The 17,014-nt window shown below is 40.1% G+C and overlaps 1 protein-coding gene across 1 annotated transcript in view; it reads left to right on the top strand.

Annotated features, from left to right (window-relative positions):
• SORCS3 (sortilin related VPS10 domain containing receptor 3) overlaps positions 1–17,014 on the top strand; it is a 538,724-nt gene that overhangs the window by 510,574 nt on the left and 11,136 nt on the right. The window contains exons 20-22 of the mRNA XM_019725085.2: positions 3,580–3,713; positions 12,192–12,315; positions 13,710–13,822. Of these exons, the coding sequence (XP_019580644.2) occupies positions 3,580–3,713; positions 12,192–12,315; positions 13,710–13,822 (371 nt within the window). The remainder of the gene's footprint in view (positions 1–3,579; positions 3,714–12,191; positions 12,316–13,709; positions 13,823–17,014) is intronic.

The raw sequence follows: 17,014 nt of genomic DNA, 5'->3' as shown, positions 1-17,014 counted from the left end.
GGAGACTCAGTGCCATGATTTTTATCGGATTCTGATCAAGTAGGCATCCTCTGCCTAACATAAATCGGAAGTCCACACTTCGAGAGGAAAGCAGGTGTTTAGAATAAACCATATTGTCGACAGAATGAACCACTCTTATCAGTTAACTATTGACTGGAAACACTCCCAGAGCCAAGTTTCCAGATGCTAGTCAAGGGCCAATCTTGTACACAGATCTTTCAAAGGATGGCAGTTTCAGGTCTGTGTTAACAGTTTTCTGCACAGTGTGCAAAATGCTACTTAACACCCAGCTTAGCACATGATAAATGTTACCTGTTATGGTAATTAGAGATGACCCTTGTACAACACAGGGGTTGAAGTGCTGACCCACGGTGCAGTTAAAAATTCACGTATAACTTTTGACTCTCCAAAATTTAACTACAAATATGCTACTGTTGATCAGAAGCCTTACTGCTAACATAAATAATCTAACACATTTTGTATGTTATATGTATTATATACTATATTCTTACAATAAAATGTAAGATAAAATAAAATGTTACTAAAACATCATACGGAAGAGAAAATATATTTACAATACTGTACATATTTATTGAAGAAGATCCACGTGTAGGGCCAACTGTACGAAGGATTTCCTGTTAACTTTCTGCCTGACACTTCTGCTGCATTTAAAAATGAAGACAAGAAAAAATTACTTTCCTCTATCCCAAGAACCTGCCCCATCCATGTTCCTAATTTTGGCAAGAGTGGGCTTTGCCTGCAGGGTGCAAAGACTGTGTCTTACTGGCAAAAAACACAACAGCAAGGAACAGGTTTATACTATGGGTTATGTGCGTGAAGGAGGAAATGTTCCTTGAAACTTTTATCGTGCTCATAATTCCCTCCAAATCAATCATGGCTGCATTTACCAGACAGTTATTACAGTGGAAACTACTCTTGGCCTCACCTTGGGCCATTAGCTAACAAAAGTAGTTGTTAGCTGCCCATAATAACCAATCTCGCACAGATTATTAGATTTTTTTATCAAAAAGAGCACTATTTGACAGTGAGGATTTTAGGAGTTTGCTGTGTTCTCTCTGGAATCCCTTTAGCTCTCTTCTCCCTAATCCATGGTCTATCTCTAGGGTGAAGCCTGACGCTGTGGCTCAGGCTGTTTGCCTTAAAAAGCTACTAACATGTTGTTGTTCCTTGAGGTTCTATTTACCCAAAGATGCTTGTCCTGAAGCTGGAATAAATGTGACCATGTGTGATGGAGTTCCGATTCATGGAAGCGCCATCCCTTTTGTGTGTGTGTGAGTGTAGGGAGAAGGAGGTCTCCTTTTATCTTCTTGGGCATCCATGGACCTGGCAATGTAAGCCCCGGCCGCTGAGTGACAGCTTACTGAGAAGAACTTGTAGAAACACAGCTGCAGTAGCCTCATTCCTTCATTGTGGAAAAGCGCAGGGCTCCTATGAGCTGGCCAGGGGAGTGGCCTTTAGGCCATTCTTCCATGAGAATAGGAACATTGACTTTGAGGGTAAAAAATGTCCCTTTCCCAGCAGAGGAAGAATGAGGGGTTTACACCTGGGCATGGAGAGGGAGATTTCTCATCTCCCTCTTTGGACCTGAGCTGGCCAGGGACTCCTTCACCCTGCCTCATTCTCTCCTCCATTAATCAGTAAAACACAAACCACAAAGGGAGATAAATCAAGCAAACTCCTAAAAATCAGTCAATAAAGCAGTGAAAGCCAGTGTTTTCTCCCACTTTTTTTTTTCACTCTCACCAACAATGGAACCATACAAAAATAATTGAATAGCTTCCTTATTGAAAATAATTAAGCTGTTAGCCAAATGAGTATCTGAAGTGACAAGGTTCAAGTTGTTTGCTGGAAGAAATCTTGAGGTGCCGTATGTCTGGGATCAGGTCAGAAAGCTGATACGCAGATTCTTGAAGACGTGGTGACTGTTCAGGAAAGTACAATCTGGACAGTGGCAAGCAGGCCTGGTTGGTCTCCTCCCCCAAACATCAGTCCATGTCCAAACACCTTCTCCCCCAATATAAATATACCTATGGTGCAGAATATGCCCAAGGAGACCCAGGCAAATGCCCACTGTCCTTAGAGGCAAGTCTACACAATGATACACAGAAACAGTGACACTGTGATGGTTGTGGGTGTCATTGTAGGAATAGTGCCAACCCATCATTAACTATATGGTACTCTTAACAGCCACACATCACTTTCATATGTTCTCATTGCTACAAGGAAGACAGGGAAAGTTTTGTCCCTTATTTTTAGGACTCTGGAATAGTCTGTGTAGTGTCGAGACCCTGTAAGATAGAGGGAAAGATCCCATACAGCTAAATTTGAACCAGAGCAGAAACAAGAAGCATCCTTCTGTTTTCATTTCATTTCTTCAGTTTAAAATGAGTCATCTTTAAAATGACCAAGGATGCAAATAACAAAGGCTGGGTGGCCTGAAACATGTCCCACCAATCAGAAGAACTGGCTAAAGAGATGTCCTTGTTGCAGTTATGACCGCTAGTCACTTTCACTCATCAGACTATCACAGTGGAAACCAGGAAAATGTGCTCTTATTGTGAACAGATAATTAGAGTATTTTAATTGGATTTGATTAGTAGGAAGGAGATGAAGGGAAAGGAGGCGGCAGGAAGAAAGCAAGGAAAAGAGAGAAAAGGTGAAGAAGGGAGAAAGAAAAGAAGGGAAGGAGGAAGGAAGGGTAAACGGTAAAGGAAAGAGGAAGGGGTGGAGTTGGGGAGAAAATCCCAAAAAGAGGTAATAAATAACATCATCTACCCCACGAATGCAACACTGACATATTAACACTTTCCATTCACATTTCCCTGTTCTCATTTTATTTTGGAAATTAATTAATTTATTTGTAGAGTGTGTTCCTGTATGTTCTCTTACCTGCTACTTTAGAACTTGATGTTGCTTATATAAATTTTCTGAGGAAAAAAAAACAACGAAGAAATATTTGCTCACCTTTTTAGAAACAGCTTCTTTTTCAGTTTAGGGAAATGAGCTTTTTTCCTTTTTTTTGTAAAACTGCCTTGCCAGCTTCTGAGTGACACCCACTGAGTACCGCCAATGCCAGGCACAATGGCCGATGGTTAAAGAGGATGCAACCAACTAACAATTGGGGATAATGGAAGCGCTCTCCATACAACGCACTGACTCCAAATCACAATACAGGCTAATCATCAGAAATGAAAGAGACTGCTGTTTGTCTTCCTATTTATTGGCTAAGTGACTAGTAAACTAGCTTTGTCCTTGGATTAGAGCTTCACAAGCATTGGTGGTTTGGCTCATCAGATGTTAAATTAAGTTCAAATGTCACTTAAAAAATCTGATGTCTGATTTGATTTGACTTCCCTATTATACGTGGTGCTTCATTTCAAGTACACACACACACACACACACACACACACACCCCTCTCAACATGTGTGAGTTCATAAGCCTTGTTTTATTACAAGTGATGGTAAAAGGGGTTAAGGTTAAGAATGTGGGCGTGTGATGAAGTGTGAGTGTTTATTCCAGGAATTTAAACACTGACATTGCTCTCCTTGTTCCTGCAGGTCCTGTGGAGCACGTTCATCTCCGAGTTCCCTTCGTCGCCATCAGGAATAAGGAGGTCAACATCAGTGCAGTCGTGTGGCCCAGTCAGCTGGGGACCCTTACCTATTTCTGGTGGTTCGGCAACAGCACAAAGGTTCGGCCCTTTCTTCTTGTTGTCTGAGTAGATCTATACTGAATGCTCCAGGTTCCAGCTTCTGTATTGATGTTGGAGACACTGGGGACGTGGGCAAGAAGATGCACTTAATGAAGCGATGAATCCACATACTTGAATACCACATACTTCCCTACACCAACTTCATTATTATAATAGGGAAAGTTCAGATAATCCTAAGGAAGAGAGGACTTTGAGAAACTATACAAATCTGGTCATTCTTGCTCCTTTAATCAGTATTTCTTTTTTTTTAATTTATTGGGGTGACAATTGTTAGTAAAATTACAAAGATTTCAGGTGTACAATTCCACATCACATCATCTATAAATCCCATTGTGTGTTCACTACCCAGAGTCAGTTCCATCACCATATATTTGATCCCCCTTACCGTCATCTCCCACCCCCCACCCCCTTACCCTCTGGTAACCACTAAACTATTGTCTGTGTCTATGAGTTTCTGTTTCTCTTAAACAGTATTTATAAAACGTCTTTTGCTCCATGTTTTAATCCTGGCCTTTCCATTTATTGCTATATAATATCAAGGAAGTCACTTAGCATCTCTAAGATGAAAAAATCTGCAAAATCTGAATTGATATGTAAAAAATCCTTATCAAGACAGACTAAGTGTTCTATAAAGGCCATGGCACTGATGTTGTCAAGTTGCAAAGAAAGGAATGGAAGGGCCAAACTCTGGACTTTGCAGATACTCCCTGCTCCCAGCCCCTAGTGACGGTGACACTTGTGTCAAAAATGACCATGCTTATATAATAGAAGCTGAAAGCAGTTAGGCTGAGTGTCCCTCAATTTAGGGGATTCCTATTCTTCTCTGTTCCTGTTTTAGTCTTTGCATTTCCCTTGGTCATTCTTGAGACCATTCTTAGAGAGACCTTTAATTTTTTTTTAAAATAATTTAGAAAGTCTATCATATCAGACTTGGAAACGCTGAATACCTAAAGAAAAGCTAATAAATACTCAGCTACTGGTGTAGTAACTCCTCTAAAACATGGATGGAACAATGCTGGTTTTATTTGCTAGTTTTGAGATGAGCAAAGGGAACTTGGCCCCTGCATGATAAGAGTGGGAGATGCTTCATCCCTGCTCTTTTTAAGGGAGGCAGCATGTGATGGAGAGAACAGAGGCCTGGGAATTAGAGAGACATGGGTGAGATTTCCAGGGCTCCCCCATGCTCACAGCTGGCCCTGTGAACTCGATCAAGACATTTGACCTGAAGTTTAATTCACTCCACTGGAAACTGGAAAGAATATGTATGTCATCTTGATGTTGTGAAAACGAAGTAAGATAATATGATCTCCCTGGCACACACTAGGTACTCACTAAACGCATACTTTTTATTTTGTCCTAAAAACTATGAGTTACGATGGATTGATAAAAAATAAAATTAGATTCATGGACCCAAGGGCCCCTTTTCTGTTTGCATTTTTCATGCTATACACTTTCAGATCCTTGTCTCATACTGATGCATCTCTGGGGTTATTACTCAGCAGGGCAATGGATAGGGAGGTTATTAATAAGATCCTCATTGGGTCATTAGAGGAGTGAAGCTCCCTATGTGAGATGAGCACCCCAAGGTCAAGCAGCTGGTTAATTGTAGTTAGACCTGAAATCCTGGTCTCCTCACTCCCACCTACCACTCCCCACCCCCAGGCCCAGGATGCTTTAGCTGCACCTCTGTCACCTAGAGGTTACAGACCACAAAATCCTGCCTCAAAAGCTAGCAGACAGACGCGGAGAAGGAAAAAAAGCTCATACGAAGGGAGAAAGTAATAAAGAGAGGGATTTTAAGTTCATTTCTCCGCTGACAATGTGAGGTTTTTGGCTGTTCATGTTCACTGATGATCTTTACTGAGAAACTATTGAGAGCAAGGGGGCAGTTCTTGGCTGTTATCAACAGGATGATTTACTCAGCAGCCCGCGGGGAACCAGAGACACGGTGTTTCTCTACAGCACCATTTTTTCTTTCTTTCTTTGAGTGCTCATTCTAAGGCCTGATATACCAGACAGTATCTCATAAATATTTGATAAATAAACAGAAGGTGGATAAAGGGTTTGGGGAGTCTAGTTTTTATTTCTCTGATGATTATCTGTGTTAGCTCGAACAAATCACCTGATCTGAGTCTCAATGTTCTTTTCTCTAAAGCAAGGATACTAATATCTAATCCATGAACATTGAGTTATTATTTGAAATGTCTATCTATCTAATCTATATTACACCATATTATGAAAGGGCCATTTTAAAATTACAGAATGACATTATAAATTTATTTTTTTTAAATTGATGATCTGAGGTATTCCTTTGGCTAGGAATTTTCTATCTATAACCTTGAACATAAAATGCTATACAGATAACCAGATATCAGAGGTTTACTAGTTGTTTTTTTGTTCCCCAAAAAACCAAGAGAATGATAACACATGAGAGCCATTTGAATAAAATAGTTTTGAAATAAAGTAAATTTGGGTTGGGATTCAGATTCAGATTTTTCTTGGCTGTACGCCTTCAGTCAAATCATGTCATTTCTATGGGCCTCAGTTTTGTTAATTGTAATGTTGGACTAAGCGTAGTAGTAACTATACTGTAATATTGCTTTGAGGATTGAGTGAAAAACAGGTACTCTTAGAACACATGCAAGCACTTGAAAATATCAGTCGCTGTTATGCTTTCTCATCAGTTTCATCTACATCTCAGTGACAAACGTGACTTGGTCCCATAGCTTTCCCTCTCACTTCCAACAATGGTTACTCGGTTCATTTGAAAGAGATACATTTTCAGTGCTTTTTCCTGACACTGTGCTATAAACATATCAAGGTGGCCACTGTACCCAATAACCGATCCAGTGAGCACTATATTTGCTTCATAAATGAATCAGTCAGTGTCTCTCAGTGTCACTGTGAGTTCTCTGATTTTAGAACTATTTGGTTTCCTTTGACTAGCAAACTGACCTGTACAAGGAGTTAATACTAATTTTAAACATTTATTCCTAGTACTGCTTCGTATGAGACTCTTCATACACATTATTTTATTTAATCATTAGATCATCACTGATAAAGGAGAAATTATCCCATTTTACAGAGAAAACACTTAGGCTAATAACCTTGGAAGGCAGTGTTGCATGTGTGTGTGTGTGTGTGTGTGTGTGTGTGTGTGTGTGTATGTATTGCGACTAGGTGAATTGGACAGGTTCACCCAGGTGACTGAATTAAGTCAATCTCTCAGTAAAAATCAGTAAATACCCTCCTTTATATCCAGCCCTCTGCTTAGGAATAGAAGAGCACACACAACATTGCCCCTAGCTTGAAGGAAATTACATTCCACGTAGAAGGCAAGATGAACACACATGCAATGATTGGTGTGCAAATGTGATGTATAAGTAAATAGAAGAGAACAAGCATTCCTGAAATGCAGCTGTAGTTTCCTAAACCTACAAACCTATCCTCAGAAGATGTGAAATTGCACCGGTACCTCCATGGATCTTTTTCAAGAGCCTGTGTTTTGTGCTAGATGTTGTGAGGAATACAAAGCAGTTTAAATTCCACTTGTTGCCTTCAAGAAATATAATCTATTTGTGAATATGAGGTTAACCTCCAAAGCTAGGTTCTACAAGGTAATAGATACTCTAAGGTACTATATTAAGGAAAATAATCTTACTGGCCCAGTCCAGCAACTTAGAGGATGATGGATGCAAACTTTATTGGTCATGGAAGGAGTCCTGGGTGAAGTTGGCCCTAAGCCAGCACAGAGTTGAGGCAGAGAAGAGGGAAAGGGTAAGGCTTTTTGTAAAGGTAAGGCTTTGGGCATGGTTGTGGTCTGTGTAGACTGACTCAGACAAAGCAGAAGGTTCTCTTAAGCAGAAACCAGAGGAAAAGAATGAATGGTGGGGAGGACAGATTGGACAGATGGCTTTGAGTGACATACTTGTAAATGGATGCTTTTTATTTTGTCACAGAAACTCAGATTTAGGATAGAATGATGGAAGATAGAACCAAATTCATGGACAGTGATACTTTAGGCCCTGAGATATTTTTGAAGAATTTCTGTGAGTGTGTGTGTGTGTGTGTGTGTGTGTGTATTTGAGGACTTTTATTCCTGGCTGTGAATTTTCACATTAACTACAGTCACCAATAATAGTCTATACATACTATTTTGCTTTATTTCTTTCGAAATATTCTTAGTGTGTATTTTAGAGCTTTTATATTGTTCTAATCATAGTATATCCAAATTATATATTCTGCCTTTTCCACTTTATATGACAAGCCCTTTTCACACATTACTATATAATCTGATGGAGGTTTTAAGTAAGGCAAGAATATTGATTGCATAGTCTGTCCAATTTCGGAATGGCAGTTTTCACCAAGGTGTATATTTAAATTGTGCAGATTTTATAATATTCAATATTAACTTGACTTACTGTACCTGGCAAACTGGTGTAAGCTACATCCAAAGATTTCCCTGAAGTTCCCTGTTCCATTGGTCAAGTGAAAAATCTCACAACTAAGTAGTCACTCAGAGCTTTGTCAACTTCTTGCGGGGCTCAGTGGATAATATGTGACCTGTTGCACATGAGGGATTCTCTGTGTAAAGGGAGGTACTCCAAACCCTAGGCAGGCATGAGGTATTACTATATTTTGCCGTATGTAATGCACACCCACATTTTTGGCCCAAGTTTTCAGGGGAAAAAATCTTTCGTTTTAATTTTTTTATTCAAATTTTTATTTGTTTATATTTAGGTACTTGGGTTTTTTTGTATTATAAAGGAATTTTAACATTTATTTATTTATCATTACACTTTTAACTCATAAGCATACATAAAATAATTTAAAAATGTATGTAGATACAGACTTAGTACTAACCACGTATAATGCGCTTCCTTATTTTTCCCTCACAAATTTGGGCAAAAAAGTGCACATTATACACAGCCAATATGGTATTCTAAGGAACTTCCTTGTGGGCTGGCCCTGCAGTGTGGACAAAGCATAGAGACAGAGAAGTCAATTGGCTGCCTGTTGGATTTGTGGGTCTCTGAAAGGCTAATTTGCTGGGATTAACAGAGGTCTGGCTTAATAAATGTGTCTGCTTGCCTAATAGATTTTGTAAATGAACCTTAAAATATTTGATTTAATTTAGCATTGTTCACTAGATATTGGTAGCCAAGAAAGAATTCAAGAATCCTGTTGAGTGTTCCAGCTTTGCAAGGAAGGTAATATCAACCATGATGCCCTAACAGCTGATGAAAAACAAAAGCCATTTTAAAAACAGAATTAGGTTCTGCCATCTGCCCAGCACAGAAGCCTATGGCCTGCCACCCGGAAACCAAGTGTGACCATTCAGCACAGTTTGTTTGCTGTGGCTCAGATCCCTGACTGGCTAGTGGGATAGCACACCCTTTCCCAACTCAGATGACATTCTGTTGTCCTGCCACCCTGTGTCTCTGGCCCTTGGTTCTCCTAGGAAAGCAGCTAGATGGAGAGATCAAATCTGCTGGGACAAGATGAATTCTAGTCCCCTCAAAAAGGGATGTCACGCCCAGCACAGCACCAACCACTGCGTCTAAGAGAAGAAGAGTATGCAGAGAAAGGAGAGGGGGCCATGTAGACCACTGAGAGCTGAAGAGGTGACAAGGAAGTAGTGAAGGTTCCCTAAAGAACTGACTATCAAGGAAGAAAAATACCATGGTGTACGAGGTAGGAAGAGATGAGCGATAGCTGAGGGCAATCACCGAAACGGAAGGGCGCTATAACATAGTCATGGTCCGAGGGAGGTAATTCATGGAATCAAGAAAAATAAAAACACATCAATTCCTTTTCCGTTTTGTTTCTTTCCCAACATTTATTATTGCAAACTTCAAACATACACTAAAGCTGAAAGAAGTTTACAGTGAACTTCAATATACCTACTACCTGTAGTCTACTGTTAACATTTACTATGCTTGTTTTATCACATCTATCTATCTGTCCGTCCCTCCATCCATCACCAACTGATATTAATGTTTTGTTCCATTTAAAAGCAAATTTTAGACACTTAAATGTTCTATTTCAAAGCAAATTTTAGACACTTTGTACTAAATGCCTTGGCTTACAAATCATTAATAAGAATTCAATATTTATTTACACTCATATCACCCATCAAAATATGTAGTATTACTGTCACTCCTGAAAATTCTCTCATGCCCCGTCTCAGTCTATTCCCACCCCCAATCTCCAGAACCGATCACTATTTTTTCATCATAGATTATCTTTGCCTGTTCTAGAACTTCACATAGATGTAATCATACCATATGAATTCTTTTTTGTAAGGCTTCTTTCACTTCTTACGGTTTTGGGATCCATATATACTGATGTGGATATCAGCATTTGTATTTTTGTGTTCATTGTATGAATATACTGTGACTATTTAATTCATTCTTCTGTTGATGAATTCTCCTAGGCTCTTTTCAGTTTTTGGCTGTTATGAATATACTGCTATGGACATTTGGTTTGTTTGTTTGTTGACATGTATTTTCTTTTAACTTGACTGAGATTGCTAAGTCATAAAACGTAAAATGGCACAACTACTTTAGAAATAATTATTGCAATTTCTTGTAAAACTGAAGTTTTTCTAAGGTAATGAAGCAGTTGAAGGGATTCTGACAGATAAGACCTAGTGTGTTGACCAGTAGGAACTACAAAGTGTGCATAAAGCCAGTCATCTAGCCTATATATTCCAAGCTGAGTGAGTTCTCACAGCTTTTCTAACCCAAACCTTTCATTAACAGATAAAAACAACAACAAAAAACAAACAAACAACAACAAAAAAACTAAGACGCAGAAAGGGAACAAACTTTGCCCAAGGTCATTCATTAGAATAGTAATGGAGCCAGTGTTTCAAGTCTCTGTTCTTATTATACTACAGGTGATGACCCAGGGTACGCATGTGGTTTTTCCCTTGTTCAATGACCATGGCCAACTTCAGAATCCTCCTCAACACAGGACATTGAACAGTCATCATTGGACCATTGGAGTTGGTGTGCATCACAGAACCTACTTGTACCTCATTTACTGTTTAATTAATGTAGGCACACCTTTGTGTGTTTCATCACAGAGCCATAAATACAGGGAAGAATGCTTGAATTCTGGGGTTTACCCTTAGATAAGGGAAAGAGTATATCTCTTTCCATATTCAACCTCTTTCATTTAGCAACCAGAGAAGAAAGAGTGTCAGAGCTTAGAGCAGTATCTCTAATCTTCCCAAACTCCAGCCATCAGCCAGGTCATAAAATAGAGCTATAGGATTTTAAAGTAGAAGAAATCAAATTATTACTTCAGGGTCCCAGTTGAAAATTTTGTTAGGAAAAACGAATAAAAAGACCTAGTCTTGCAGCAGGGGGTGCTGTCTGAAAGCTGCCGCTCTGAGCCTCTGCAGGGTTCTAGCCCACACTTCCAGGCCATGTTCAGCTACATACATGAGTTTGCTGTGTGAGCACTGGTCCACACCCACCCCCTTATAGGGCAGCTCTGTGATGCCAACTGGCTACATTGTTACTCTCTATCCCATTGCTGTCCTGACAGCGAGGATGAGAGGGAGTCCTCATCCGGGCTTGTGATATCTCTTTAGGAGCTGCCTTAGTGTTATGTCTTACGTTGCAAACACCAGAGAACTTGAGAGGGCATGGGCTCAAGATGACCACTGAAGAGTGACTCTTGAATCTCAGGATCTTCATTCTCTTCTCTCTAACAAGTACCTGATTTTATTGAGATCCTAATTCACAGGGGGGGAATCATTCTGTTTCTTTCTTTATCCTTGTCAAGTCCCTATCTGGTAGGATAAAAAATAAATAAAACAGAAAAAGAAAAAAAAAGCATCAAAAATGATCACAGATATGTAGGTTTATGTTTTCTAACCTATTAACAATGTTAGAAATGGCTTGCAAATAGAAAATAAATTAAAAAACCAGTTATATGACCTTGCATCCAACCTACATCTCTATTCTGCTGTATGTAAGACAATATGCCAAGGATAGGTGATACAGAAGTAAATAAAATGAGGTCACTTCTCTGAATAGTCTTATAGTCCAATCGAATACAGGATGCAAATACAAGTGATACTGAGTATTGGGGAACTGAAATGATCTCTTTCCAGAGCCAGTAGAAAGAGGTTACAAAAGTTGCTTCTACTTTGCCCCAGGAAAAGGAACAGAATGACAAGCAAAATCCAGGGTGTCCAGTCTTATCTTCATCACTCAGGATAAACATTTTACAGTGTTTTTTGAGTGTTTGAATACTCTTCCTGGATACTGGATACAATCACAGTTTTAGGAAGCCTGTGTAATTTTCTTTCTTCTTTTTCATGTTAGGACCCCTTGAGGATTTGCAAATGCTGTACAGAATTATGACCATCTGAGATTTATAGTAAAGGAGGACATCTCATATCCCACAGAGGATTCAATTTGTCTTTCTACTGTCTTTTAGCCCCTCATCACCTTGGACAGCAGCATTTCCTTCACCTTCCATGCAGAGGGAACCAACACCATCACAGTTCAGGTGGCCGCTGGGAATGCCCTTATCCAGGACACAAAAGATATTGCAGTTCATGGTAAGCTCTGGAAATTGTCCAGTGATGCCCCCTCCTGCCCAGTCTATCCCCTCTACCTATCCTAGTGACAATGGCTGACTGCTTTGGAAACTCTTTAGACCATGGGGAAATGATGTAGGTCCACAAGAGGTATCGAAAGCTTCTTCCTACCTTGTTCCTGAACAGAGAAGCAGGCACAGACAGGTGTTTGTTGTCTTCTGTGATGTGTCTGCATCACAACCTGATGGTCTCATTAGACAGAGACTTATCATAAGTTGAAGTGATGCTAACCTAGATATAGAAACATCTAGATCTTATGTCGTGCTGAGGTATCTGCAACACGCACGCAGCATACACTCTTTGTGAGGATGGGACCAGTGACTTCAAAAGCTGGAGGAGTCATGGTCCCTGCCCTTGAAGAACTCATAGTTCAGGTACTGAGATGAACTGCACATAATCTATGTGTTTTCTTGATTGGTGGAGATTCCAACATCATTGCCTGCAAAGGCTGAACATAAGGCTAAGAATATAAGGACAGACAAGGCAGGAGAGTGGTAAATATGGCCCCTATCCTGTTCTAAATCCTGGAGAACTATTCTTAATTATTAAATTTATTTTAAATAAAATTGTGCTTTTACTACCATCCCACACAACCTCCCCCAAGCACCTAAAAACAGCCACTATACCAGGGGTTTTCTAGAAAGTTGTACTAAGGTCCTCTGACTCAGACCACATCTCTTCAGCCTCACTTCAGGTGAATGTCTTTTCCTACATGTCTGCAACTTGATGCTCAGGCTCTCTCATTGGGCACCTAGAAGATTTTTGTTTTTTAATTAAGCATTTTTTTACTGAAGTGTACATTTAATACAGAAAAGTACACATCATAAGCGTTTCAGCTTCATGAATTACCACAAAGTGAACAAAGCTGTGTACCCGCTAACCAGGTCAAGAAATTGAATGTCACTCACACCCTCGATAGAGGATTTCAATCTGTTTTTTAATGCCCTGAGGCAGTTACTAGCAGGATGTACAAAGGAACTGAAGGAAGGACATAAGGCTCCATTCTCATTAAGTCCAACTTGTTAAAACTGTATCACTCAATCTGCATGATATCACTTACAGTAGCAAAAGTGTCCTTCTTCTGGGGTTTCATACTTACATTTTATTTCAGGTAATATTCTTTTACAAGAAGATGGACTTAAGATTTTAGGAACTAACAAAAATGGTAGGAGCACAAATCTACTCCTGATCATCAAATCCCACTTCCTTTCAGAAGCCAAGAAACAGGCTGAAAAGATGGAATTATAGCTGATGCTACATGAAAGAGTGCCCTTTCCCTAGACACAGTGATTGTGCTGTCCCCTTGCCTAGCACACCCTCTCTCAGCCTCAGTCACACACTCTCTCTTCCTGCAGAATACTTCCAGTCCCAGCTCTTATCATTCTCTCCTAATCTGGATTACCACAATCCTGACATTCCTGAGTGGAGGCAAGATATTGGCAATGTCATCAAGCGAGCTCTGGTTAAAGTAAGTTGGCTTTATTTTTGCTGAAATCTTTAGGAATAAAGAGCCAGATGGTGTCCTCCAGAATATGTTTTCATGGATTAAAAATCACCATTCTACAGTTAGATAAGGATTATTTCTCTGTAAAAGAGAGAGAGAGAGAGAAATGGAAGAAGTGAAGAAAGATGAGGGTTTGGGGGACAGGCGGGGGGGGGGAGAGAGAGAGAGAGAGAGAGAGAGAGAGAGAGAGAGAGAGAGAGAGAAGCATTTGAGGATGGAGATTGGCCCCATCTTTATCCTAAATTTGTCTAAGACAGGAGCTTGACTCCTTTAATGAAATAGTGTGGACCACTCTTTGAGTCTACGCTTTATGATTCACTTTATTGGCTGTTTGCCCACCAAAGTGGTTTTCTTAACCAGACACTCACTCAGACTCCAAGACTACCATTGCCCATACATGGCAATCAAGACTACAGGCCAGGAAACAGAGCATGCCAGCAGACTCTATCAAGTTAATCCAACGTCAGATTTGCCTTAAAGAAAGTTTAGAGGGCGCTGTTAACACTTTGCTCAGGGCTAGGTACTAGAATATAACAATGACTAAAATATGGTCAATTCTAATATGCAACTCATTCTGTGATAGAGGCATGGCCAGCATTTCAAAAGAGTGTGCAGAGAAGTGTGAGTCCCTCTATCCAGGAAAGCGAAGGCTTAGCACATATTTGTGACTCAATAAATACTTGTGAACTATTAGGATGGTCTTCAGAGAGGATACTTGAACTCTGTTTTAAAGGATAAACAGTAGTTAATAGACAAGGATCATATCTTTCAAGTAGAATGAACAGCATGTGCAAACACATGGACTACTGAAAAAGCATAGCATATTTGGGAAATGGCAGAGTTTAGTGTAGGCAATCTTTAGGTTTTAAGGGCAAGTATGATTAATGTTGAGCTAGGATGCTTAGGTAGTTTGTGAAGGTTCTGAGAAGCTAACAGGGGTTTGACATATCTCTTATAGGCACTGGGAAGTGTGAGATGTGTTGCATTTATTGTAGTAAAAAATCCTGACAATAGATTTACGTGTCAGGTACCCACTCTGGTAGCAATACAGAGGATGGGCTGCTGAGGTGGGAAGTGAATATGTAGGGGAGAGATGTCACAAAAATGACCAGTTAAAGATGACTTTAGTTATCTAGAGATAAATGATCCTGGAATGGAAACATTCAAAGGCTACTTAGGAAGTTGAACAATATAATTAATGACTAATAATATATAGTGTGGGTGAGAGGGAGGGAGAAGCTTTCTGAGTACAAGAGCAGGTAAGAACTGGCCTTGCCTTTTAATCAAGATGGGGACTATGTAGGAGAAATATGCTGGGGGAACAATAATGGTTTGATCATTTATATGCATTTGGAGCACATGAGAAACAATTGGGTGAAGACAACCAGGAAAGTTGAAAATATGGATCTGAAGATCAAGCAGAGCTTCCCGTTCCAGGTAGAGATGTGGGAGTTGAGGCCGTGGGGGTCCATAAACCACCCCACGCCCCATGGATCGTATGGGTGCAGGACAGACACGGATGTTGATGCTTTCCAAGTTGTAGGAGAAAGCTCCAGGGATGGACATGGAGAACAGGCCGGCAGACAGGAAGAAGTAAAAGAGAACGATAGAAGAGCATTCCTGTGGGGAGTTGTTTAAAAGATGAACTTCACCTCAAATCATTTTATAAAGAGACTGTCCATAGAAAAGGACAAAAATGAGGCTGCTCTGGGATGCATTTGACTGTGAAAGATCCAGAATTGTGTTGCATTTTGTATGATTGTATTTATTAAAATCATACGAGCTTTTAAAAAAAATAATTTTGTAATTGTAACAATAATCCCAATAAATAATAATAACCAGCCATGCCATTTCATGCCTGGGTCTTAAATCTTATGAAGACCAATTATTCATACACCCCTTTGGATGAGATTAAGTGACTCTAGACACATATCTCCAAGTTCCCTCCAAGGTCCCTAATTGACTCACGCTCCCTAAGACCACAATTCCCTGGGACAAAGGGTTACACCAGTCACTGCACTCACAGGCTCACCCACTTCACTCCCCTGGGTAATTCTCTGCATTTTGCTCCTCAGTCTGGTCTCTGGAGACTTGTTTCCCCTGGCTGGTTAAGATGAGGCTTTCTGGCCCGGTGCTCTTGGACACGGAGACTTCCAGCTACTTGGGAGCATGCCTTCCCGCAGGAGAGGGAGGCAGCTGGCAAAGCCTCCTCAGGTTCCAAGGGAAGACTCTGCTTGGTGAACTTCTTAGTCTTCTGACTGCTACCTGCTACTTCTCGCAAGTCAAGTCGAAACTTATTCTTCGTTATCACATCTCTGAGAATTACCTCTAATCTCTCAGCCTAGTTCCAGTTAGGAATCAGAGCTGAGCAAATGGGAAACAACTAACCCCTCCACTTCTATTCAATCCAGCAACTATTTACTGAGTCTCTACACTGTCAGGCGTCTTTTGAGAGAGTGAGGTTGCCCCCAAAGACCTCCAGGAATGTCTGGGCAAACATACAGTAAGAGCCTATCAGACAAAAGACTATAGCAGATGGATATACTCATCTGTCATAGAGGCCATGATCTAAGTTGCTGAGATGTGGTGGAGGTGGTATTTTGGAAGGGCTTGTGGGGGGTGGGTGCTGACATGGAGGGGCGCACTGCAAGCAGAGATAGTCAGGGGAGGAGGCAGGCATTTCTGCCAAATTGAAGACTACATTACCATAATTGGATTGGGAGAAGAAGACGTGTTGTTCTGGATAAAAGACTTTCAGGAGACACAGAAGGAAGAATAGACATACCCTTTACAGGGGGAAAACTCAGGGTTTTGTTTCCTTCAGGAATCTGCCTTCAGACAGAAGCTTTTAAGTTTTTATCAAAAGCAATATAATCCTTTGACTAAACACTCAAGAATTTAAAAATTAACTCACAATATCAGAACCTTGACACAACTTTTACTGTTTTGTTTTGCTTTTTCCCTCCTGCACGTTTTTATTTTTATAGAGTTGTAACCCAAGAAATGTAAGGAGATAGGTCAGAATGCAGCTATCATAAGTGTTTTTTCACTGTACTAATTTTAATCTTAATGGTGGAGTAACATTCTATCAAGTTGATATTATTATTTACTTAATGTTTTTGAATATTTGTGTTTTTCCCACTTATTTGCTATTAT

Source organism: Rhinolophus sinicus, linkage group LG07 (assembly GCF_036562045.2).
Source record: "Rhinolophus sinicus isolate RSC01 linkage group LG07, ASM3656204v1, whole genome shotgun sequence".
NCBI lineage: Eukaryota > Metazoa > Chordata > Mammalia > Chiroptera > Rhinolophidae > Rhinolophus > Rhinolophus sinicus.
Note: the sequence above shows the minus strand (reverse complement) of the source record. Positions and strands in the feature narration are given on the sequence as shown.